We start from the raw sequence: 25541 nt of genomic DNA, 5'->3' as shown, positions 1-25541 counted from the left end.
GCGCACAAGCAAGCACAGTTTAGAGATATGTGCATGACTTTGTAAAGCTCATTAAACAGCCTGCGAACACCAGAACAAGAACTAAATGGAAATGCCTATGAACATGGCAGTGATCTTTGCATGCCGAATAGGCAATTATGTTGACACGCTTTTGCACAATCTCCTCTGTCTTCAATAGAAACCACTTGCTTTTGGGTGTGAACTGAACTGCAGTATTTAACAGACATCAAAAGCTTTCCCACCCACTTGGCTTTTGGGTGTGAATCGCATTCTATATTCCACCCCCCCCCAATGCAATTGATTGACTCTTCTCTTACTGATAAACTAGTGGCCATCGTGCTAATTATGGCATCAGTGACTATGCAGCAACAATCCGCACGGCTTAATAAAGCTGAATGATTTTCATATGAGAATAATTCAAGATGATCATATTACGTGCAAGGATAAGCAGTTTGATGTTATCAGCGGCAGTTTTGTTGTTAGGACAATAGTTTTTTTGCGTCCCAGATATGTCATTTCTTATTCAGTGCTATTTTTTTTGGGGATATATGCACGGGAGAACTCAATTGTACTGTCGCGACAAGTTTTAGGACTTCCAATGAAATTCCAAGCACAGGATGTTCTTCACCGCGAAGCTGGCGTTGCAATCGCTTCAGGGGTTTCCTCGGAGATAACCATCTCTCCCATGGTAGCACCTTGGTTAAGTTCACGAGGTTTGGGCTTGGAAGCAAGGGACCATGCTAGGCTCGACCCCTTCTTTTTATTTTCTTTTCTTTTTTGCGCGCGACACGGCGTGAGCTTAGGCTTGCCAGGCCACGTCGTGTTCAGGCCGACACGGCCTGTTGCCCGCACGTGGGTGCTTTTAGGCTCTGCTTGTTTCGCAAAAAATGAGTGATTCACAAAACATTTTCCTCAAAACATCTTACTTAAGAACGATCGCTGACAAAAATAAATGGATGAGAAATATTTTTCCCGGTTCACGGCAAAGTTTGATAATGAAAATATTTTTCATTAACTAGTTATTTCAAGGAGTGCAAGCCATCGTTTTTATGGGAATATTTTCTAAATTATTCAATTTTCGGGAGACAAACGAAATCCTAAGGGGTTGGACCAACAAGGCCTTTGTCAATCATCCATTATCTTGCTCTACTTTAATGATGTCTAAGATCGATTTGAACTCTTTCGAGCGCTCGGGAAAAAGTCCAAAAGAGAACATTTAAAAACGTCTTGGCGCGTCCGTGTTTCGTTTCTGTATTTTGTCTCTTACCTTTTTCTTTACATCTTTCGTAATTTGACTATTGGAAATCTTTCGAGACATATTGACATGGTCATACACAATTATATATTTTTACAAAAAATGAACGTTCGAGCAGTAAAAGCTCCACAAAAAAAGAAATGAGATTTGCCGGTTGAAAATCTCTTCCGGTGGAGGAGCATGAGCCGAGATTCACTCGTTGCTATCGGTTGGTCGGCATGTTGCCTTTGAATTAAGCCAATTGTTAGAAAAGATTTTATCGAAAATGTGGAACGTCACTGAAAGTGGTGATTGGGATTTTTTTTCATCAGCCCAGCCTATATAAAAGAAGGGTACGGAAATATAATTATTTCAGAAAATCGGCCATGGTTAAATCCTCGCCCCATGAGGCGGCATGACCGAATGATATCACGTTAACATTAGATGGCACCGGCATCGATCTCCCGTCCGACAAGATCTTTTTGGTGACAACTAGGAAAGACTAACGTTTGAGGTGAGGTGGATGCTGGATGATTCCATCGTCATCTTCCCGCACTTTCCTGTTTTTTTGCCGCCATCTTCACAGCATTCGATCCATTCTTCTCTCTCTCTCTCTCTCTCTCTCTCTCTCTCTCTCTCTCTCTCTCTCTCTCTCCTTTCTTTCAATCTCCCGAGAGAAAGCGGAATCACCCATCATCGGATTTGTAGCAAAATCCCGATTTTGTGCGATACCCAGAATAGGGCTGTCAAAATAACCCGGTCAAACACGATCCGACCCGACTCAACCCGACCCGACCTGAAAATTTTCATATTAGGTCGGGTTGAGCCTCGACTTGTTTGGGTAACAATCAAAATAATACCCAATTGTTTTGGGTTTATTGGGCTCGGATACCCAGCCCAACCCAAACAATGAAACATCTCTGTTCCACATCTCTCTCACACACTCTCTCGTCTCTTCTGGGTAGGTAGGATTTCTTGCAATCTACTGTTCCTGAGGCTGCGAAGTCGATTCCGAAAGGGGCCATGGCCAAAAGAATCATAGGGAAGGTCAAGTGGTTTAGCGACCAGAAGGGCTTCGGCTTCATAACCCCCGACGACGGCTCCAAGAATCTCTTCGTCCTCCAGTCCGAGGGCTTTCGCAGCCTCGTCGAGGGCGAGGCCGTCGAGTTCTAGATCAAGTGCGACTCATTATCCTCATCAATTTCAGGACCGTCGAGGATTCTTTCCTTTGGTTATTTTCGGTCGTCCAACGTCGGTGAATGAAGCGTTCTAGAAGCTGAAAATCGAAGGTTATATGTTCTATTCATCTGCAGTTGCTTATGTTTGAAAATGGTTCAGTCTTTCAAATCTGAAGGTAGGTAAGTGGAGCGATTTTTTGCAATCTTTGAAATCATTGTCAATAATTTTCAAAATTCTGCATTTAATGGAGGCGTTTCAGCTGCTTGGTCTAGTGTCTTCTTCGTCCTGGTTTATGTCTTCTTCAACCCAAAGGATCCTTAGCTACAGCGGGGGTGGTTACGGCGGGTCGGCTACAGTGGTGGCGGGAGAGGAAGGTACGGAGGTGGCTACGGCCGAGGCCGAGGCGGAAGCTGCTGTAACCTAACATTAATTTAAAATTAAAATATGAAACACAAAACCCGACCCGGCCCGGCTCAACTCAACCCGATCTGATCGTACAGCTGTATCATGTTTGGGTCTTGTCTTGGGTCGGGCCAAACGCATATGATCATTATATCGGGTCGGGTCGGGTCGGGCCGGGCATCATGAAAACCTGACCCGACCCGACCCGACCCGTTGGCACCCCTAACCCAGAACCGTAGATTTTACTAAAACTAGCAGTTACGGCGACTCCCAGGCCCGATTCACCCGCACCTCCTCCAGTTACGGCGAAGTTTGCAATTTGCGTCCACTTGCAAACGGTTTGCATTTGGGGATCTGCTTCGTGTCAAGACCTGATGTGTTTAATGATAATGACCCGATTTGTTGTGTTGGCGTTTGCTGTCTGTTGGCACCAGGTTTCATACCCTTTCAGAAAGCCAGAGGTTTCGGATATACTATTATTATTCCAGGCACCGCCAATATTGCAGATTTCTTTTAATGGTATTTGAAAAATTGCAGTTAACCAAGTTGTGATTGCTCCGCAAAATTTGCACATTGCTTATTAGTTTCTTGCTTTGTTTGTGGCGTGCAGCAAGTTGGCTGCCGTTCAGCCGATGTATTGAACAGTGTGTTAGTATTTAGTTGTGCGAAGCCTTGTTGACAAGAGCAAATGATGGTATAGCAATGAACATCAGGATGATACTAGGAAATATGGTCCGAAGAATCTCGATAGTAGTTCCACGAACAATCCTTTGCGGGATTGGATTTTTCTGATAGTGGAAATGCCATAAAACGCGAACCAAGATCCGTAATTTTGTGGCAAAGGCTGGGGACTACGTTGAAGTAAGTCTTTATCTTCAATCCTGCACCTTTTATTCCGACTTGTTTTTTACATGTACCCTCCTGTCCACTCTCATGCACGTAACAACTACGTTTCTCTTTGTACTAATTCTGAATGCCTGGTGGTTTTTATTGTAGGTTCGCGATGGTAAACTATTGGTGAACAGTGCTGCTCAAGATGATTTCCATATTAGAGCCACTTTCTTATGAGATGGAACCATTGGCGATGCTAATTTGAAGTCGTGCCAACTTAATTTGCTAATAGCATCACACAGCCGACATTTTGATCAAGCTTTCTGCCCGTTTCAATTGCAGCTTATTCCTGAAGGATATGTATTTGTAATGGGAGTCAAGAGGAACAACAGCTTTGACTCCCATAACTGGTGAGTTTTGTGTCTTCCGCTAATTCCTACTCCTCCTTGTGTAAAGCGATAAATCGAGTAAATTGCATCTGGGGGAATAGAGAATTTTGCAACTTTTGTATGCACCTTCTATTATTTAGTTGTTTTCAGAACGTTAGGAGCTTGGTTCTGTTTAGTTTTCGTAGTTGAGCAGAGTAATTGTCATTTTTTGTTGTATATTTGTGTATTCGATGGTCATTCGCTTGATTTGATTACTGTGAATTCTGACGCGTGAAGTTTTGATACTTGCAGGGGTCCGCCTCCTATCAAGAACATTGTTGGCAGATCAGTGTTCCGGTATCGGCCTCCTTCCAGGGTCTCGGACACTAGATCTGAGCCTTAATCTGCAAAAGAAGATGTTGGATCCTGACATAGCCTCATGCTCGCTGATAGGGCAATCGGCTGTTGACTCCTTATCTAATTTACGTGGTGATTTTTACAATTATTCTCCACTCTTTCTGTCTCATTGTTGAGCATATGTGAATATGTTCGAGTCTTCCTTTAACCTTGCGCAGGCAGCTTGCTTTTGCCTGTTCTTGATGGATTGTCTCATCCATCTTGTGAATAGTGAGAGGTAAAAAGAACCGAGAAAAGATCCAAAAAAAAAACAGAAAAACCAAAAACCCAAGAAAAGGGAAAAAGAAGAAGAAAGACAGAGACTGATCCAATAGTTTGTTCATGGGTTTACTTAGCCAGTGTGGAAATTTTTTCCTTCCTGTAATGACATTTTGTTACATTTATAATAGAAGAGTGGCGAGAGCCTAAGATTTGAGCCGTATGTGGCACTATTTTCATCTGTGTTTGAAGTGTAGTAACCGAGAAATTTTCCAGTGTATTCTGTGAACTGCATAATCCTTTCTGTCTGTGTTGATTTAGTGAAGGGAGTGACGAAATTTAATCGGAATGCAAACCAAATGTTTGTTCCGTTCTAGTTGAAGGCATGCGTTCCTTGGTTAATTTCTTCAGAATGCTGTAGAAATTCATGAACAGCTAGAAGGGGATCCCTATCAACATATTATTTGTGCAGTAGATTATTTTCTTCAGCATCTCGTAGCTTTTCTGCTGGATTGCGCATTATTTTACTTTTGTCATTTCTTAGGTATGTATTAGCTTCTTCACCGTACGCATGTCTCGGTTCAACTTGGCAAACGTAATTCATGTATGCGAGGTCACATTTTTCTTCATCAAATAAGCTTAATTAATACTTTTCTTTAGTTATTAGGAAAAGGCTCTACGGCAGCGCCATGAAAAAAGTTCTTCAGCTTACCTCTGCCCTTTCCCTGAAGCCAGAGATTCATGGATACAGTCCATTCTTTAACCACCCCAACCCCCAACACCAACCACCACCCCCCCACCACCCCCCCTCAAAAAAGAAAAAACAAACAAATGAATGCAGAGATTCGAGAGGTATCCACGGAGTGAAACAGTTCGAGAGTAGTACAGTGGTGGTGATGAAGCCATGGATTATATGACATGAACACTGCAATGGGATTTTAATCAACTTAATGAAGCTAAATTTCTAGAGCCTACCCTTTCATGGTTGCATTAGAATTAAAATCAACCCCAGTCAAACCATTTGCTTTAGAATCACCAGCAGTCAAAGTCAAACCGTTTGCTCCTCCATTCATGTCCACTGTCTGGTATCCATACCAAGACGCACACAGCAAAAAGAACCCAAAATTCACGACGCTTAGTCCTGCCAATAACCAGTAGAAGTAATTCATGACGGTGAAATTTAAATTTATGTCTTTTTTTTTGTTTTTGTAGAATATTTTTATAAATAATAATAGAAGCTCAATTAGACTCAATATGGCTCCCTAGCTTGTCGAGTGGAGTATTGGTGAGCTCGAACTCAACTAGACTCGAAATTAGGCAAGTCGATTTCGAGTAATAATTGAGCCGAGCCCGAGGTACTCACGAGCTGCTTGACTCACATTTTACCCTATCCTTGGCTTTTCCTATTATTATTATTATTTTTTTTTGTCAGACCTTGCTTTTGGCTTTTCTTATTGAGCAGGCGGAGAAAGGGTGCTTTTATGGGAGGGGGGGGTGAGGTTTCTTTTTGGAGGAAGAAAGCCTGAATCCTCAAAGATGTATTACTTGTTTTGTCATAGCAGTATTTCAGTCATTATCTGTTTTGGTGCTGCCCTTGTGCTCGCACTTGACATCCTGCTCTCCCGTGGCACTTATATAACCTCAATTGTGATGTAAATCTATTTGGTTCAAATTGCTCTCCCTCTTCACCTGCGGGGAAATTTGACGCTATCAGATAGTGGATTGGCTGAGAAGCAAATATACCACGCTGCACTTGATGGTAACTGCATGCAGAAAAGCGATTAAGTTACGCCATTGTCAATTAGGTTATTCTATGGACACGGTAGATATTAAAGTTCATTGGTCAGATACCTCTTGCTGCTTGACGCAATCCCTTCTCTGAGCTAATAATTTGCATAGTTACACAACTACACATAGACAAGGTTGAAGCTCTCTTGTGCCGCTGCAAGTCTGATTAGTCGAGGCTGATCAATTTGCACAGCAATGTACATTCGTTCTCTTTTAATTTTGACACTGAAAAATCTATATGCGAGTCCTTTGCAAAGCTACGGTTACGAAGCTCTTCTACTGTTCTTAAGCTCTTATCCATTTCTCGGTGTTCTAGCCGGTGCGAGTTGAATTTGCCCTCACTTCTTTGTCAAGGTGAACATGGGTTTGTTCTGCTTTTTCTTCTCTGTGCCCGTGTCTCAACATCTCTAATCCACACAAAACATATAAGAGCAGGGAAATTTGAGTGATCCCTTAGGTGGCGAGTTCAGGACACTAGATCTTACAAGGCTTCTTACGTTGATGCAATGTTGATTTTTCCTCTGGAAGTACTATTCTGCGAATCTAGGGTAATGGGGTATGCCGACAAATACGTGATCTCTGGATTTTTTTACTTTGGTCCTGTTCCATCTATGTATGAAACTCGTAATGATTATGATCTGAAGATGGGTTCTGTCCGCGATGATTCTTCTGACGCACAATTGAAGGACAAGTGGGCAAAACATGGTCAAGAGAGAGGGGTGGCTTCAGATTCCAGGTTCCATTAGACAGTAAAAATACTCTCCTCGGTGCTCTATACGAAGCAGTAGGAGAGGTAAGACAAATGGAGTGTGTTATTGACCGACACCGCTTTGAAAATCACTCCACCTTACCTCGCAAACTAGTCTAATTGTGTGCTCCTCAACTGGTGTGCTATTTACTGTGGAAAGCAATTCCATATCCCGTGCAAGCAATTGCTGGGAAAGAAGAAAAGCAAAATTTGATGGCTCATATAGATCCAATCCATGTCCTTTGCAAGCAATTGCTGAGTATGAAGTAAGCAAGTTTTGATGGCTCATATAGATCCAAGTGAATAGAAGTGAGTCCATGCTTCCTGCAACACGACAGTACACCTCTCGTGTTATTCCAGTTCATCCTCGTTGAAAGTCGACAAGAGTTTGCAAACTTGTGATGGACATGGATTTACGAACTATAGCCAAACAAGTTTTCATGAGGCAATGAACCTAGAACCGAAACAGCACCAACATGAAAGCTGGACGAAGACAAACAGCAGCAACAACACAAAAGCTCCCACCTTGAGGTCAGACGTCAACTTTAGGTTTCAAAGCAGCTTCTTGATTGAAGATATTCATGAACTCTTTGACCTTTCCTTTCGCGCTGCTTCTACCAATGCCATCTCGTTGACCCGTTGGCAATCCCTGCGATGCAACTTTTGTTACTCCTTTGCTGTTCGAACCGCGCCGACCATCTTGTTTCTTTACTCCTTTATCAGCATCATTCTGCCCAAGAGACTGTTCAGTACTCATCAGGAGACTGTTCAGTACTCCTTCTTCCCGTCTGCCATGACCTCATTACTCTCTGCAACTGGAAAAAAGAGATGCTGAATTCGAGATTTCATGGAAAGATATAAAAGCTACAACTCTGAATGTAGACTACCGTGTTCATCTTTATCACTTAGCAAAGAACGAAGAGGTTTTAATTCGGGCTTGGATAGTTCTTCCTCTTTCTCCATATTCTGACGCAAACCTGTCTGGGGCAGAGCGTGGGATTTTGTTTCTCCTCTTATTGCATGGCATGGCATCACTATGACCATCTGCGCTGTTCCTTAAGCTGCTCAAAGTTTTTGGTCTGCTAATACTGACGTCTGCTTCTTCAGCAGCGTGGCGTGTTTCCGCTTGGACTTGCAAGCTTGATTGCTCCATTGTCACAGGGGAGGCTGGAAGATGATGAGGTCAATAGAAGTTAAAACAAAGGCATTAATCGGAAATGTTTTACCTAACATCCTAAAGCGATTTCTATAGAGTATCCTTTTGCAGCCAAAAAGATGACGCGGAAACCATTTATTCAATATGATCGAAATTTGCCAAAACAAGTTTTCTTCTGCTGTAAATGGAAAGCAAATTGAGACACAATAGCACCACCCTAGAATCACTTTTTTCTCCTGACCTAGCCGTCTCACAACCAGAGCTCTCAGTAACGCGCGTTTCTTCTCACGTTCACACCCAGCTGCCAGAAAATGGATCTGAGAGAATCCATCGCCAACCAGACTGACGCCGCCCTCGCCCTCTCCAAGCAGCTCCTCTTGACCGGGGCCAAGGACTCCAACCTCGTCTTCTCTCCCCTCTCCATCCACATGGTGCTCGGCCTGATCGCCGCCGGCTCCGCGGGGCCCACCCAGGACCAGCTCCTCTCTTTCCTCAAGGCCAAATCCACCGACCATCTCCACTCCTTAGCTTCTCAGCTCCTCCTCGTCGTGCTCGCCGACGACAGCGCCGCCGGCGGGCCCAAGCTGTCCTTCGCGAACGGCATTTGGATCGATAAGTCGTTGCCTCTTAGGCCTTCTTTCCAACAGGTGGTGGACGCGTCTTATAAGGCGGCCACTAATTTCGCTGATTTCAAAACCAAGGTTAGTTCTTTCTCTTTCTTCTGTTTATTGGGTCGAATACATGCGCGGCTTTCTTGGTTTCTTTGGTCGGATGGTTCTGGGAGGCTGAAGTGACTGTGCTTAGATATTTTAACTAGGTGTTCTACCCATTTGCTGTTTCGTGGGTGGAACGCTCTTCCGTGGATTGAAACGTAAGAATATGTTTTATTCGTGAAAACAGTTTTGAAAATCATTTCCTCTTCTAATTTTTCTTCGGTTTGGGATTTGAAATACTGCTCGTAATTGGTTTACTTGTTTAACAGAAACCTCCCGGAATGTTAAGGCAATAGCTCTTTCTTAATGAAGTATAATCCAAACATGCACAAACAACATGTAAATCCGCTAAAGTGAGCTCATAGTAACCTTGTGTTAGAGGCCTACATGATGAACATAAAAGAATGGTCACAAACTCTGGTAAGCTTCAAATGAAAAAAGTTCAATCCAGATGCGTTGGTCAACAATCATACAAAGTTTACTTAATCAGGGCTTTAGATGATGTTGTTTGAAGCTATCAAGTTGGAAGGGACCACGATCGTGCCCTGTAGGTGCATTTACAAGGATTTCCTATTTTCTGTCATATTCTAAGCATGTTAAAGACGTAAACTTTATGCTCCCAGATTGCAACTCGCTAGTGCAACAAGTTTTACCCTCCTAACCTTCCCATTCATCATCAATGTACTGATTTTCCACAGATTTACTACATGGGAATTTGTAGCAGGGGCAAATATTGATATTGCATCTGGCTCCTGTGCACTTCTCACCGTAGCCATAGATCATGTAAATACAAAGAAATCGAAATGACCATATTAGGAAAAGAAATTTAGCATAGTTATTACATAATACATTGCCCTCTCGCTGTGGGAACCCCAATCACAGGTTACGCTATCATTTCTAATTGGATATTTGCATACTTGTCATGATCAAGCAATTTCAGTATGGCTGTAGACCGGAGTGAGATGTGTCATTGTAGATGTTTCTGGAAATTATAATTGGAAATTAGTTCTACAGCTTCTGCTACTGGTTTCCACACGGTGCTTGTAACGACCCGGTCCGACGAGGGTGGGGAGTGGTCGTCGGGGCCAGAGGGCCTGGACAAGGAGTGGCTCCTGGCAGGCTTCTAGGATGGCAAGGGGGGGCATGTCTCTTGTCCCACATCGCCTAGGGGGGAGTCCTGGACTAGTTTATAAGGGTTTGGGAAGCCTTAACTTGCAAGAGGCCTTTTCTGGGGGTAGTATGGGCTGCCCTCAGAGGAACAAAACCGTGAGGACTTAGTGTCCAAAGCGGACAATATCTTGCGAGTGGGACCCAGGTCGTTACAGGCCTTGTGCGACTTCATTATCCAATTTTTTGGGCCGGTTGTACTCCTTCTTTCTTCTAGCCCAATTAGCCAAATTTGAGCTCCAACAATACGGAAGTCGTCACTTGTAATGGCTACACCTGAGCTTATTAAGAAATTGGATGGGATAATCGATCTGAGGAAGCTCGAACTCATAAATTTGAAGAGCAAGGATGGGAGAACATCCAGAATATGGAGCATCTCTCAACACTTGGTCTAAGGGCAGAATCAGGGGAGTATCTTGAATTGGATCATATCCAGGACAAGCCCGGGTTTGAGTTTCTTCAACACCTTTACTTAAAAGGGCATATGCAAAAGTTTCCCAGGTGGGTTTCTTCCCTTGCAGGATCTCATCAAAGTCGGCCTAAAGTGGTCGAGATTAAACATCAACCCACTTCAATCTCTTCAGGGTTTGCCTAATCTGATGGAGCTCTATATGGTAGACGCTTTTACGGGGCAAACAATGAAATTCGAGGCGAACACTTTCAAGAAACTGAAGATACTTTCGATTGAACAATTCAGCGAGCTGACCATGGTGGCTGTGCAGGTCAATGCAATGCCTGCTCTCGAAAAGTTGACATTTTCCAAATGCGAGAAATTGAATATGCTTCCGTTGGGTATAAACATGCTCACTCGTCTCCAAGAACTGCTTCTGTGTAACATGAACCGGGAGTTCATCAATCGGCTCCGGAAGAACAGTGAAGATCGCAATTTGGTCAGCCACGACAGGGACATGCATTCTTACACTCTAGGCGAGGATCAGTTATGGGTGCGCCAGAATCTTCCTTGAAACTACAACCTCATGCCTTGGGGTGTTTCTCTTCAAATTTCAGCATTGGCTAATTGATTTGTGCAATCACGCTAGCACAGAGTATGTGTGCAAGTGTCGTTTCTTGCTTCTGTTTACCTAAGTTATGGGTCGTGTCATGAGCTCCGATCTGAAACTCTTTGATTTCAGTTTCGTTTGGCTTTCTCTGCTCTCAATAAAAAGGACTTCAAATGTCACCCTCGATTCTTTCCTGTTGAAGTTGCTTACTGGTTCATATATCTGTTTTCCTACATTATGAGATGATAAAAGATCCTCACCAGATCATGGGGATCTTCAAGAAGTAATCTTTCGTCTTTCACACAATAAGACCATGGGCTCGGCATTCATTGGATTACAGCTTTGATTTTCTAATCAAAGCTCTGGGCCGTGTTCTAATTGGCATTCAAATTGCCATGTGGTTCAAGGAATTGTCAAACAACTTGGCACGACCGTGTTTTTTTATCCAACGGTCAAGATCGCCCGCGTGCGAAGAAGCATGCGCTACCGTAGGAAAGCGCGAAGTAGGAACATGTCCAAATTGTGGACCAACATGACTTTAACACAATTTACTCTAATTTTACGACAGGGATATTTTGTCATCCGATGGTCGACATCGATTGCTTTTGATCCAATGGTTGAGATCACCCACAACAATCTTGTCGTGCGAAAGGCTTTGAGAGATAGAGAGGCTTCTTCTTATGCCACTTTCATTGTCATAATATATAAGGAAAATGACACAAACAGTCTATAAATTTTGGTCCAATGTGCAATTTGATTTAGGAACTTTTAATTTGTTCAATGTAGTTCCTGAACTTTAACCAAATATGCAATGTAGTCCTTGAACTTTTAGTACATGTTCGATTTAGTCTCTGAACTATATGAAAATATTCAATGTAGTCCTTTCATTAATTCAAGTTTAGGGACTACATTGAACATTTTTCATATAGTTTATGGACTAAATCGAATATGTACCAAAAGTCTAGGGATCGCATTGAACAATTAAAAGTTCAGGGACCACATTGAACATTAGGCTAAAGTTTAGGGACTACATTGAATAAATTAAAAGTTCAGGAACTAAATTGTACATTGGGTCAAAATTCATGGACTTTTTGTGTCATTATCCCTAATATATATTGTGAGATATAATTGGAGCTTCGAGTAAAATTATAAATATCATTTAAGTATTATTTTATATTTCTCTTTGTCCTCTGTTTCTTTTTTTAGTAATTTTTTTTCAATTCTTGCACATCAAAATGAAAGTCGTTTTTTGGTAAGCCGTCTAGGAAAATCTTTAAAAAAAAACTAAAATTAATAAAATTGAAAATTGAAAAACAAAATCAAATTTGAAACCCGAAAAAAGAGAGTTAATATCACGAAAAACTCCAAACTTGTACCATTTGACAAATTTACTCAAAACTAATTTTTTTAACCATGAAAAATCTCAAACTGTTATACTTGTGACAAATTTAGTCCAAACTAATTTTTAACTACCAAAAACCCCATACCGATACATTGTGATAAATTTACCCTCCGTTAAATTGAATTAATACTACGAAAAATTTTAAACTAATACACATGTGACAAACGGAGTATAAACCCCAAACTAATACCCATCAACTGCCACGTGTCATCTAACTCATAAATTTGACAGTAAAATTTAACGAAAACTAATAGAGGATAAAATTGTTACAGATGTACCAGTTTGGGATTTTTTGTGATAAAAAAATTAGTTTGAAATAAATTTATTATTTTTTTGTGAAATTAACCCAAAAAAAAGCAAAAATTAAACAGGAGATAGCAGAGTGAGGGTTGGGGGATGATTCTATAAGGCGGCCCTCTTTGCCGACTGGCGAGGGCAAGCACCCTTCCGCCGCTCCGCGGTGGCGCCACAACGGCTGTCACAGGGCTAAAACTTGCACCATGGCGTCAAGCACACCCCTTTGTCTCGCACGCACGATCGAATTCGAGCAATGTGATGTCAATGAACCGCTTCAAGCATGAATTTCAGGCGATGCCGAATGCGGGCGACACACGATCTAAGCAAACACCAATGCAGGGCAATCCCACGCTCACCAAACACTTGGGCACGGAGCTGCAATCGCCGTTCACGTTCTGGGGTTGAACATGATCAAGAACACTGGACAAAGGATCAGCGTTTCATCATGCACATCAAGTGTTCGACAAATGCCTTAGTGTTTGTTGGGGGAACTTCCAACGTTTCTTGATATTCAAAACCAACCATACAAAGTCTGATTATCCACGGTTGGTGTACTAGTCATGTCTAACTGGCATCGACTGGGCAGTCAATAAAGTGGGCAAAGTCCCACTTCGGGCAACTAAGGAGATATTTTGGGGCTTATAATGGGTTGGGGTCCCTTTCCTGGCGCAAAATTTCTATTCCCGGCGGCAGTAGGCAGCAAGGGTGAGTAATAAAATAGAGTTGTTATTTTTATTTCTCTTCCAGAAACAAAAAGTAAAAATTTTAACTTCTCATTTCTGTTTCAAAACTATTTCTGGACCAAAATTTATCCTAGAAATAAAAAAATGAAATTATTTTATTAAATGAATTTCTATTCCAAGCCTGTTCCAGTTTTTCCACCCGTTGTAACCTATCAAGATGGTATCAGAGCCACTCCTTGGCAACTGCAGAAGTTACCCAAGTGGGTTTCTTCACTGCAGAGTCTCATCAAAGTCGGCCTAAAGTGGTCGAGATCAAACATCAACCCGCTTCAAGCTCTTCAGGATTTGCCTAATCTGATGGAGCTTGATATGGTCGATGCTGTTACAGGGAAAACACTGGAATTCGAGGCAAACACATTCAGGAAACTGAAGATACTTCAGATTGAACAATTCGGCGAGCTGAGCGTGGTGGCTGTGCAGGTGGATGCAATGCCTGCTCTCGAAAAGTTGACATTTTGCAAATGCGAGAAATTGAATATGCTTCCCTTGGGCATAAAGATGCTCACTCGTCTCCAGGAACTCCTTCTGAACGACATGAATGAGGAATTCACCGATCGGCTCCATAAGAACAGTGAAGATTGCAATTTGGTCAGTCACGTCAGGGTCATCCATTCTTACACTCTTGGCCAGGATCAGTTATGGTTGCCTCAGAATCTTTCTTCATGCCTTGTGATGTTTCTTTTCAAATTTCAGCACTGGCTAATTGATTTGTGCAATCACACGAGCACAGAGTTTGTGTGTTGGTGTCGTTTCTTGCTGCTTTTTACCTCAAGTATGGGTCATGAGCTCTTATCTGGACTCTATGATTTCAGTTTCGTTTGGCTCTCTTTGTTCTCAATAAAAAGGACTTCAAATGTCTATCTCGAGTCTTCCTTGTTGAAGTTGCTTGCTGGTTCATATGTAAAGAGATGATAAAAGATCCCCACCAGATCATGGGGATCTTCAAGAAGTAACCTATGGTCTTTAACAAAATAAGACCATGAGCTTGGCATTCATTGGATTACTGCTTCTATTCACTAATCAAAGCTCTAGATCGGGTACTAATTGGCATTTAAAAGTGGGTTAAGCTGAGGTTTTCTTTTGTTTTATTTTTTATTTTTGCATTTACTGATAAATGTCAAATTGCCATGCGGTTCAAGAATTTGTAAAAAAACTTGGTACTTTAGTTGGCTCTAAACAAAGCAACTTAGTGCATGCATTGAATTGAACTAGTAATTCTTCCCATTCTCAAGCTTTTCTGATGAGTTTCATATTCTTAACCTCTCTTCTTTTTGATGCACCTAGGGGACCGGCGAACCCGTTATGCGACTAAACGAACCGACGGGCTCGAAGTCAACGATCTCGGATTGAGCTCAAATTTGGTCGGCTGAAGCGAAACGGCGTGCTGATCAATACTCACTGCCATGGCCGTGACTAACGATGGATTTTCGCGATTCGGAGTCGTTTAGATGGGTTTTTCTATTATTTTAGTATGTTTATGGGTTAATTTAGTAAAGGGCAGTTTCATAATTTTGCGTTTTGATGTTTGTTAATCCTAGTAGGGATAGATTTGGGGATATATAAGCTTGTTTTAGGGTTTCGTTTGAGCATACTTTGGATAATTTGATTGTTACTCGATTGAGAGAACAGTTTGTTCCTCGTTATCATTTCGATTCTTCTGTTTAGCCTAATTTCTTTCACGCTTCGGCATCAATTGGTATCAGAGCATAGGTTACCTGAATCAATGGCTAAACAGAATCGAGGTGGTCGAAGACAGCGTGCTCGTGGAGGCCGGGGGCGTGGAGTTGTTCCTGATGCAGATGAACAGCCACGTCTGAAAGACCTGCGAGATATAGAAATTCAAGAATAGAGAAGGCAAATCCAGGATTTGGAGCGACGTCTTGTGGAGGCAGGGCTTGACGCTCAATCCGAAGAAGAAGTAGAATCTGAGGATCCATCCGATGATGAAGAGGAGGACGTAAACCCATTCGGGGTTCTGAACCAGGGGCAGAATCGAGGAGTACGACCTAGAAATCAGTGCTCTTCTCAAAATTTCGGGATGAAGATTAAGATTCCCGGGTTTAATGGTAAGGCTCATCCTGATGAGTTTATTGATTTGTTACATACGGTAGAACGGATTTTTTATCTTAAAGACCTAACCGAGGGGCAAAAAGTGAAGTTAGTGGCTATTAGGCTGCGAAAACATGCTTCGATTTGGTGGAAACACGTGAAAAAGCAACGCGCTAGAGAGGGGAAGCCGAAGGTGGATCGCTGGGAGAAGATGAAAAAGTTGTTGCAAAATTTTTTTTTGCCTACCCATTATAGGCAAGAGGCGTTTATCGAGTATCATAACGTCAAAGCAAGGTGATAAAACAGTTGAGGAATTTACAGAGAAATTTGATCGCTTGCGGATGCATTGTGATGTGGCGGAGGAAGGCGAGCAGACGATTGCTCGATATCTGGCAGGGCTGCGATATGAGATCTCTGATGTTGTCCAATTACAGCAGTATTGGACATATGAGGATGTGTGCAAACTAGCCCTAAAGGTGGAGGGGCAGTTTAAAAGAAAGAGCAGTAAGTCCAAGTGGTATAGCAGCGGTTCTAAGTGGTCAGGCAGCAGTTCCAAGTGGTCAGATAAAGAGTCCCGAGGGAAAGCAGGGAGTTCTTCAGCCCTGGCGGCAGTTAAGGGCGCTGGTTCAAAATCTGCAAAAAAAGGAAAGCAGGGTAGTGCTGGATCTAGCAGGGGAGGAGCTGCAGGGCAAGCGATGTTTCAAGTGTCAAGGACTCGGGCATTTTGCTGCTGATTGTCCGAACCGACAGTTTGTGACACTTGTAGATAATCCAACTTTTGATGAAGACCCAACTTATGATGAATCTGATGGAGAGCAAGAAGATATGGGTCCAAATCAGGAGGACATTGTCTATGCCGATTCTGATGAGTCTTTAGTTGTGCGTCGGGTTTTAAATATTGCTGAGGTAGATGATGAATCGTGGCTCAGGCATAATATCTTTCATACTAAGTGCACTAGTGGGGGAAATGTGTGTAGTATGATAATTGACGGGGGAAGTTGCGAGAATGTGATATCTACCACTATGGTAGAAAAGTTGGGATTGAAAACTGTCGAACATCCTTAACCATATAAGCTGTCATGGCTTAGGAAGGGGAATGAGGTAAAAGTGAGCAAGAGGTGTTTAGTGCAGTTCTCGATTGGGAAGAAATATACTGATGAAATGTGGGGTGACGTAGTTCCAATGGATGCTTGTCATATTCTGTTAGGAAGACCTTGGCAGTTTGACAGGAAAACACAGCATGACGGATTCAAAAATACGTACACCTTCAAGTAGGATGGTCGGACCATTACTCTGGGTCCTTCAGATTTGAGAAAAGAATGGAAAAGTAATATGCTTTCCAAATCAGAGTTCCAGGAGGAGGCGGTGAATGCCCCAGAGCTTTTTGCTGTTGTAGTCATGGAGCAGAATCTTGATAGTCCAGAAATTTCAACTCAAGTTCTGCCTATACTTGAGGAGTTTGCTGATGTCGTACCAGAGGAATTGCCACCTGGATTGCCACCCATGAGGGACATTCAGCATTGTATAGATCTCATTCCAAGAGCTGCTATTCCTAATAAGGCAGCTTACAGAATGAATCCTAAGGAGCATGAGGAGATGCAGAGGCAAGTGCAGGAACTATTAGAAAAGGGTGCAATTCGAGAGAGCATGAGCCCTTGTGCAGTGCCAGCTTTGTTGGTTCCTAAGAAAGACAGGTTGTGGAGAATGTGCGTGGATAGCGAGAGTCAACAAGATCACGATCGGTATCGCTTTCCTATCCCGAGATTTGATGATTTAATTGATCACGTATGGAGCGACTATCTTTTCAAAGATAGACTTGAGGAGTGGATATCATCAGATTAGGGTGCGTCCTGGAGATGAGTGGAAGACCGCTTTTAAAACTCGAGATGGTCTGTATGAATGGATGGTGATGCCTTTCGGGTTATCTAACGCGCCGAGCACCTTTATGAGACTGATGAATCAGGTGTTTCATCCTTTTATTGGCCAGTTTGTCGTCGTATATTTCGATGATATTTTGGCTTATAGTGCATCGACTGATCAACACTTGCAGAATTTGAGAAGGGTGTTCGAGACATTGAGGGAGCAGAAATTATATGCTAATACCAAGAAGTGTCACTTCCTGACTGATCGTGTGACCTTTTTGGGATATATAGTAACTAAGGAGGGCATTCAGATGGACCCAGCTAAGGTTGAGGCTATTACAAATTGGGAGATTCCGAAAAATATTCATGAGCACAAATTGAACGCAAGGCATGCGAAGTGGGTGGAGTTCCTTCAAGTTTTCAGTTTTTCCATCAAGCATAAAGCGGGAGTGCTAAATAGTGTGGTAGATGCATTGAGCAGAAAACACTCTTTGCTGTCTACAATGCAGGTAAAAGTTCTAGGCTTTGATGCTTTTAAAGATTTATATGTTGATGATCCTAATTTTGGGGATATCTGGAGGAAGAGCAAAACGGAGCCTTTTCAGCAATTTCAGATCGTGGAGGGTTACCTATTTAAAGGTAACAGATTGTGCGTTCCTCAATGTTCTTTGAGAGAATCTATTATTATTGAGGGACATGCAGGCGGTTTAGCTGGGCACTTTGGCGTGGATAAGACGAAGGCCTTATTGAGTGAACATTTTTATTGGCCTCGGATGAAGCATGACGTGACGTGTTTTATAGAGGGATGCAGGGTATGTCATGTGGCAAAGACCAAGAGTACTAATGCTGGACTGTGTATGTCTCTACCTGTTCCAGTTGCACCGTGGGAGGATGTCAGTCTTGACTTTGTCTTGGGTTTGCCAAGAACGCAGCGGAGTAAGAATTCAATAATGGTGGTTGTCGATAGGTTCTCGAAGATGGCCCACTTTGTCCCGTGTAGCAAGTCCTATGATGCTTCACAGATTGCTCGATTGTTTCTGCAGGAGATTGTTAAGCTGCATGGAATTCCTAAGTCCATAACCTCATATCGTGATGTGAAGTTTGTGAGTCACTTCTGGCGCACTCTTTGGAGGTACATGGGCACAAGTTTGAAGTTTAGTTCCTCTCATCATCCTCAGACTGATGGTCAGACAGAAGTTGTCAATCGAAGCTTAGGGAATTTGCTGCGGAGTTTGATTGGAGATAATCCGCGATAGTGGGACTTGGCATTGCCTCAGGCAGAATTTGCATATAACAGATCTGAGAACCGAACTACAGGCAAGACTCCTTTTGAGGTGGTTTATGGGCGTAATCCAATTACTCCATTGGATCTCACACCGATACCAATTCTCAAGCAATTTAGTTCGGAAGCTGAAGAACATGCAAAGCATATCAAAGAGCTGCATTCCCAAGTCCATAATCAGATCAACATGCAGAACATGAAGTATAAGCAGCACGTGGCGCAGGAAAAGAGTCGTCTTCAAGGAAGGTGATCTAGTTTGGATTCACCTTAGGAAAGAACGATTTCCAGCAGGTAGGTTTGGCAAGCTTCAACCTAGAGCTGATGGACCCTTCAGAGTTTTGGAGCGAATTAATGACAATGCTTACAAGATTGATTTGCCGGGTAAGTATAATGTATCCGGAACTTTTAATGTAGCAGATTTGTCACCTTACTACGCTGAAGAGGAAGAAGATCCTGAAAAGATTGACGACAATGAAGACGAAGCAGATTCGAGGACGAATCTTTCTCTAGCAAGGGAGGATGATGCACCTAGGGGACCGGCGGACCCGTTATGCGACTAGACGGACCGACGGGCTCGAAGTCAACAATCTCGGATTGAGCTCAAATTTGGTCGGCTAAAGCGAAACGGCATGCTGATCAATACTTACAGCTATTGCTGTGATTAACGATGGATTTTCGCGATTTGGGATCGTTTAGATGGGTTTTTCTATTATTTAGTATTTTTTATGGGTTAATTTAGTAAAGGGCAGTTTCGTAATTTTGCGTTTTGATGTTTATTAATCCTAGTAGGGTTAGGTTTGGGGATATATAAGCTTGTTTTAGGGTTTCGTTTGAGCATATTTTGGATAATTTGATTGTTACTCGATTGAGAGAACAGTTTGTTCCTCATTTCGTTTCAATTCTTCTGTTTAGCCTAATTTCTTTCACGCTTCGACATCACTTTTGGTTGGCCGATGTCATACTCTTAACTGGAAGAAAATCTTCAATTGTAATAACATATATTATGAGATATAATTGGAACTTTGAGTAAAATTTTAAATATCATTTTAGCATTATCTTTTAATGTATTAATTTTTGTTTTAAGATGATATTTGTATATTATTTTATAAATTAAAACATTTTTATATGATTTATAATGTAATTAATGCAAGTGTAGTGCAAATTAATTTTGTTAGAAAATTCTCATTCCAACCCATTCTATTCCCACCAAACTTGATCTCATAACCGAACACAATAACATCAATTCCGTTCAATTCCCACGTTTCATGGAAAAAAAAGTATTGGAATCAGTATTTCATTGCATTTGGTTCTTTATCCATTCCATTCTGCGAATACATTCCATTTTGTCATACCAAACAGATCATTACATGACATTCATAAGATCGTACTTCCTCTTCATAATTCAATTCCATTACAAGGAGATCAGATAGGTGCCGTGTCCCCGTGAACAAAGATTTTATAAACCTAGGGCTAATCCCATTTTGTTACAAAACCCCAAAAAAAAAATGTTCTCGCTGAACTTTTTAGATTCCAATGCGAGCTCAATTTGAGCTTAGACTGCAATGTACCCATCTTCTTTTTTGTAAACGAAAATCTGTCGCTTATACTAGTCTTAGGGGCATCAAAGTAATCTTGGTCAGTCCCCTTGCCACTACTCTTCTCAAGATCCTGTGGACGTGAAAGGTCGTTCATGCATGGAGTTATCAAGCTTCTCGGCAAATGAGCTTTCAAACCGTAATTTTGGAAGAATAAAACCAGGAGACATAGCTGCTTTTTCCATTGAGCCGAGCGCTTGCACTTACTGTTCTGATCACGCGTAGTGACCTCTGGTGTTGAAGACACTCGAAACGCTATACATACCCACCTGCATGCACGCATCAGGACACAGGATCGATAGAAACTGTAATCATTTAGCTCCAAACTGATAAGGTTTGGATTGATGGCAGAGGCGAACTTGGATGGGAATGGACATGTCCGACGAGAGAAACGCATTAAGCACAACAGCTTGAATGGACATGTCGGACGAGAGAAACGCATCAAGCACTACAGCAATTTCCACAGGATACTGCTTGCGGGCGAGGGTGATTTTTCCTTCGCAGCTTGCACGGCCAGGAAATTCGGCTCCGCTGTTAACATGGTCGCCACCTCGTTCGACTCAAGAGGTACCTGCGCAAAATCACATGTCTCGGCCATTTCTTGGCGCATTCAGTCAATCGTATGTCGGAGAAAATAGACATCAACTTACACCAGAGCCCAATGCCTGTCGCTAACAATATCGAAATCGACAACCTAAAGCATTGTCTATCCTTACCATTTCTAAGGCTGTCCGTTAGTTTTAATCCTAGTTCTCATTTTAGTAAAATTTTCATGTTCCTTTTTATCCTTAGCTACGTTAAGGATGAGTTATGCAACATCAGCGATTGACAACTTAGAAACGATCGAGGGCTTTGGGGGCACCGTTTTGCATGAAGTGGACGCTCATACCATGAGTAAACCCCCCATTCTTAAGCACAAATCCTTCGATCGAATCGTCCACAATTTTCATCATGCTGGCTTCTACAGGCCCGACCCATCCTTACTACAGATTGAGTTAGTCTTCGACTCTCGAGCATTTCGTTATTGTCCCATAAACTTGTGCCTTGATCTATCTTTTTGTCTGTTATGATCTATCCTACATTGCAAATTTCACTATTTCGAAGGCAATAAAAGGAAAATCTGATTTCAGGCTTCACCGAGATCTGGTGCGAGGTTCCTGAAGAATGCGGAAACGATGCTCACCGAGGATGGAGAGATTCATGTGACGCACAAGACGGCTCATCCAAACAGCAAGTGGGAAATTGAGAAGCTGGCCGAGGAACGAAGCCTGTTTTTGGTCAACGAAGTGCCGTTCTCCGTGTGGGATTATCAAGGGTATGTCAATCTGAGTGGCTCAGGCGCAAAGCGTTATCAGACTTTTCCAATTGCTGAAGCCTCTACTTACAAGTTTAGCAAAAATGATTACGGAATGCATTGCGCTGGTGCGAGGCTGCCTGAAGAATGCGAAAAACGATGCTCGCCAAGGATGGAGAGATTCATGTGATGTAGAGGACGGCTCATCCATACAGCAAGTGGGAAATCGAGAAGCTGGCCGAGGAACATGATGCGGAATCTATTAGTGGTGCGTTTCTGGACCGATTGGACAGGCAGAAGTCCCAAACGGAAGGCGAAATAGTGATGTGACTAGAGCCGCTGGACCCGATCGACGACATCGGATTTTTTTTATGAGTTAATTTAAAAAGGCAGTTTTCTAATTTTGATGTTTTACGCTTTCCAATTTAGATTAGGTAACTTTCCTATTATGATTAGGTTTCTAATTCATATTAGATAACTTTCCTATTATGATTAGGTTTCCAATTTAGATTAGGTAACTTTCCTATTATGATTAGGTTTCCTATTGTAATTATGTTTAACCCCTATAAAAGGGTGTTTACGGTTGTTTTGAAGACAGAACATTCTTATCATCAATATTGAATTTCGAGATTTTTCTCTTTAAGCAAGGTTTTGCTTGAATTATTCGCGGAACGCTGCGTCAGGTGGTATCAAAGCCTATGGCGACTGGCGGTGGTCTTCGCGACGATGCTCAGGAGACTAAAGCCCCAACCCTTGGGGACAACGCGCTGCAACGTTTGGAGCAGCGTTTAATGGAACGCTTGAATCAACGATTCGATCAAAGTCTTTGTCGTTTCGAAGAACGATTTGACGAGTTAACAGAACGATTCGAAGGTCTCGGCGTTGATGTGAACCGGAATCGGCGGAACGACAGAAGGCCGGGTGTCGAGATCTTGCTCGCGGTGATCCCGTTGATAGGCACATTCGTCCCAAAAGCGAATAACCCTCTGTTTTCGAGAGAGTTTGGAAGAAGAAGAAACTGAAAATTTTGATGAGGAACGTGCTGATTATGGCGGCAGACGTTGTCATGGAGGATTTCAAAGAGGATATGATCGGAGAGATGGAAGACGACGCTATGACGATCGTGAAGGTAACGACTTTAAATTGAAAGTCGATATCTCTTATTTTAATGGTAGTCTGGGCATAGAAGAATTTCTGGATTGGCTTGCTGATATAGATAGATTTTTCGACTATATGGAGACCCCTGGTGAGAAAAGGGTGCGATTAGTAGCCTGTAGATTAAAGGGCGGTGCGTCTGCATGGTGGGAGAGATTACAGAATAGGAGAGAACGAGAAGGGAAAGAGAGAGTTCGAACTTGGACTAGGATGAGGAGGCTGCTGAAGCAAGAATTCCTTCCACCCGACTATGAGCAGATTATGTTCCAGCAATACCAACGTTGTCAACAGGGCAATCGGACTGTGCATAAGTATACGGCCGAATTTATGAGATTGGCGGAGCGGAATAATTTATTAGAGACGGAGGGACAGCAGGTGGCCAGATATCTTGATGGTTTGAAACCCTTCATTCGAGATAAAATTGGAGTGCAGTTTCTGCAAAATTTAACTGAAGCCAAGAATATGGCGATGAAGGCAAAATTGATGCAGCAAGATAGGGGAAGAAGAGGCTACGAAAATTATCGAGGTAGCAGCTCGAGCAGTTCGGTAGAAAAGAGCAGTTTCAATAATCGCTTCAACGCAGGGCGAAATCAGGAAGATAAGGCGGTAGAAAAGCGCCCTATGAACGAGCCGAGGGATAAGGGAACGCAAGCACAGAAAACTGCGAACCCTAACCCTTATACTAAACCAGCCGCGATAAAGTGTTACAGGTGTAATCAGCATGGGCACCGTTCTAATGAATGCCCTCAGAGAAAGACCGTAAACGTAGCAGCGAGAGAAGAGGCGAAAGATGGATATTGCTGTGCGTCGGATGGTGAGGACGATGATTTTGAAGATGAAGAAGAGGAGCAAGTAAACTGTGTGGTGCGTAGAATGATGTTGGCCCCAAAACAAGAAGATGATTCGCAGCGCCATCAGTTATTCCGAACCAGGTGCACCATTCTGGGAAAGATCTTTGCTGTGGTTATTGATAGTGGAAGTATGGAGAATATCATTGGGAAGGAGGCAGTGAAGAAGCTAGGGATACCCGTGGAGAAGCATCCTAATCCCTATACGTTAGGATGGATTAAATCTGGAGCGGAAAGCATTCATGTGACTGAACGATGCAAAATTCCATTCTCCATCGGTAAATATCATGATGAGCTGTATTGTGATGTAGTAGACATGGATGTATGTCATGTGTTATTTGGGAGACCGTGGCAATTTGACGTAGATGCTCAGCATTCAGGAAGAAGCAATCAGTATAACCTCGTGAAGGATGGAGTGAAGTATACGTTGCTACCACTAAAGAACAAAGGAAAACAAGCTGCTGAAAATAATTTCGTTACCCTTACGAGGAAATTTGAAGCTGAGGTTAAGGAGACCCGACAGATTTACGTGCTGGTCGTGAAACAAGCAATTGAGACTGAGGCTGAATTACAAGTGGAGGAGCAGCCCGAATCAGTTAAACCTTTATTGAAGGAATTTAGCGAACTGATGCTTGAAGAGATTCCAGATGGGTTACCGCTTATGCGTGATATTCAGCACCATATAGACTTAATTCCTGATGCTAGTCTGCCAAATTTACCGCACTACAGGATGAGTCCAAAAGAGAGCGAGATTCTAAAAGAGAAGGAGGAGGAGTTGTTGCGAAAGGGACACATTCAGAATAGCATAAGCCCATGTGCTGTTCCGACCTTGTTGACTCCTAAGAAAGATGGGAGTTGGCGGATGTGTGTAGATAGCAGGGCTATTAATAAAATAACCGTGGGTTACAAGTTTCCAATTCCAAGATTGGATGACATGCTGGATAGGTTGTACGGTGCTAAGTGATTTTCGAAGCTAAATTTGAAGAATGGATACCATCAGATTCGGATTCGGCCCGGAGATGAGTGGAAGACAGCTTTCAAAACAAAGGAGGGGTTGTACGAATGGTTGGTGATGCCTTTCGGACTTTCCAATGCTCCAAGCACTTTCATGAGGCTTATGAATCAGGTTCTGAAATCTTTTATTGGCAAATTTGTTGTAGTTTATTTTGATGATATCCTGATTTATAGTAAGACCGAGGAGGATCATCTGATGTATTTAAGGGAGGTGTTGACAGCCTTACAGATTAATAAGCTATATATTAATCTTAAGAAGTGCAATTTTTTAACTAATAAGCTGTTATTCTTGGGGTTTATTATTACTGCTAAAGGAATTGAGGTAGATGAGGCGAAGGTAAGAGCAATCAGAGAGTGGCCGACTCCTAAAACAGTTTCTGACGTTAGGAGTTTTCATGAGTTAGCTACTTTCTATCGGCGATTTATTAAGAATTTCAGTACTATCGCAGCCCCAATTACTGAATGTATGAAGAAAGGCAAATTTCTATGGGGAGAGGAAGCTGAGAATAGTTTTGCTATTTTGAAGGAGAAGTTATGTACTGCACCTGTTCTTGCTTTACCTGATTTTGATAAACTGTTTGAAGTGGACTGTGATGCTAGTGGAGTGGGTATAGGAGCTGTTTTATCTCAAGAGCGCAGACCAGTTTGCTATTTTAGTGAGAAGCTCAGTGACGCAAGGCAGAAGTGGAGCACTTATAATAAAAAATTCTATTCTGTCGTAAGGGCTTTGAAGACCTGGGAGCATTATCTGATTAGGAAAGAATTCGTCCTTTATTTTGATCATGAAGCTTTTAAGTA

General features: G+C 42.4%; 1 protein-coding gene, 2 long non-coding RNA genes and 1 pseudogene across 3 annotated transcripts; 3 read left to right on the top strand and 1 right to left on the bottom strand.

Moving 5' to 3' along the window:
* Positions 1-3444: 3444 nt before the first annotated feature.
* On the top strand, positions 3445-4846 carry LOC130140794 (uncharacterized). The gene is made up of 3 exons (XR_008818790.1): positions 3445-3676; positions 3812-4056; positions 4327-4846. It is a non-coding gene; the product is annotated as an uncharacterized LOC130140794 (long non-coding RNA).
* Positions 4847-7360: 2514 nt separating this feature from the next.
* LOC130140793 (uncharacterized) lies at positions 7361-8612 on the bottom strand. The gene is made up of 2 exons (XR_008818789.1): positions 7691-8612; positions 7361-7489 (listed from the first exon to the last, which is right to left on the bottom strand). It is a non-coding gene; the product is annotated as an uncharacterized LOC130140793 (long non-coding RNA).
* Positions 8613-8632: 20 nt separating this feature from the next.
* On the top strand, positions 8633-11166 carry LOC130140863 (serpin-ZX-like). The gene is made up of 2 exons (XM_056321412.1): positions 8633-9022; positions 10723-11166. Exons 1-2 carry the CDS (start codon positions 8633-8635, stop codon positions 11164-11166), a joined length of 834 nt encoding a protein of 277 aa, XP_056177387.1.
* Positions 11167-20776: 9610 nt separating this feature from the next.
* LOC115662897 (uncharacterized protein At4g26485-like) lies at positions 20777-21916 on the top strand (annotated as a pseudogene).
* Positions 21917-25541: the final 3625 nt, after the last annotated feature.

Source organism: Syzygium oleosum, unplaced genomic scaffold (genome assembly GCF_021117445.2).
Source record: "Syzygium oleosum isolate NSW1041296 unplaced genomic scaffold, Sole_v2.1 Sole_v2.22, whole genome shotgun sequence".
Taxonomy (NCBI): domain Eukaryota; kingdom Viridiplantae; phylum Streptophyta; class Magnoliopsida; order Myrtales; family Myrtaceae; genus Syzygium; species Syzygium oleosum.
Note: the sequence above shows the minus strand (reverse complement) of the source record. Positions and strands in the feature narration are given on the sequence as shown.

Bases quoted from the DNA above. Each gene is read 5' to 3' on its own strand.
- LOC130140863 (XM_056321412.1), top strand. From the start codon at position 8,633: ATGGATCTGAGAGAATCCATCGCCAACCAGACTGACGCCGCCCTCGCC. The intron at 9,023-10,722 runs GTTAGTTCTTTC...CTTCCCTTGCAG, and splicing joins TCGCTGATTTCAAAACCAAG to GATCTCATCAAAGTCGGCCT.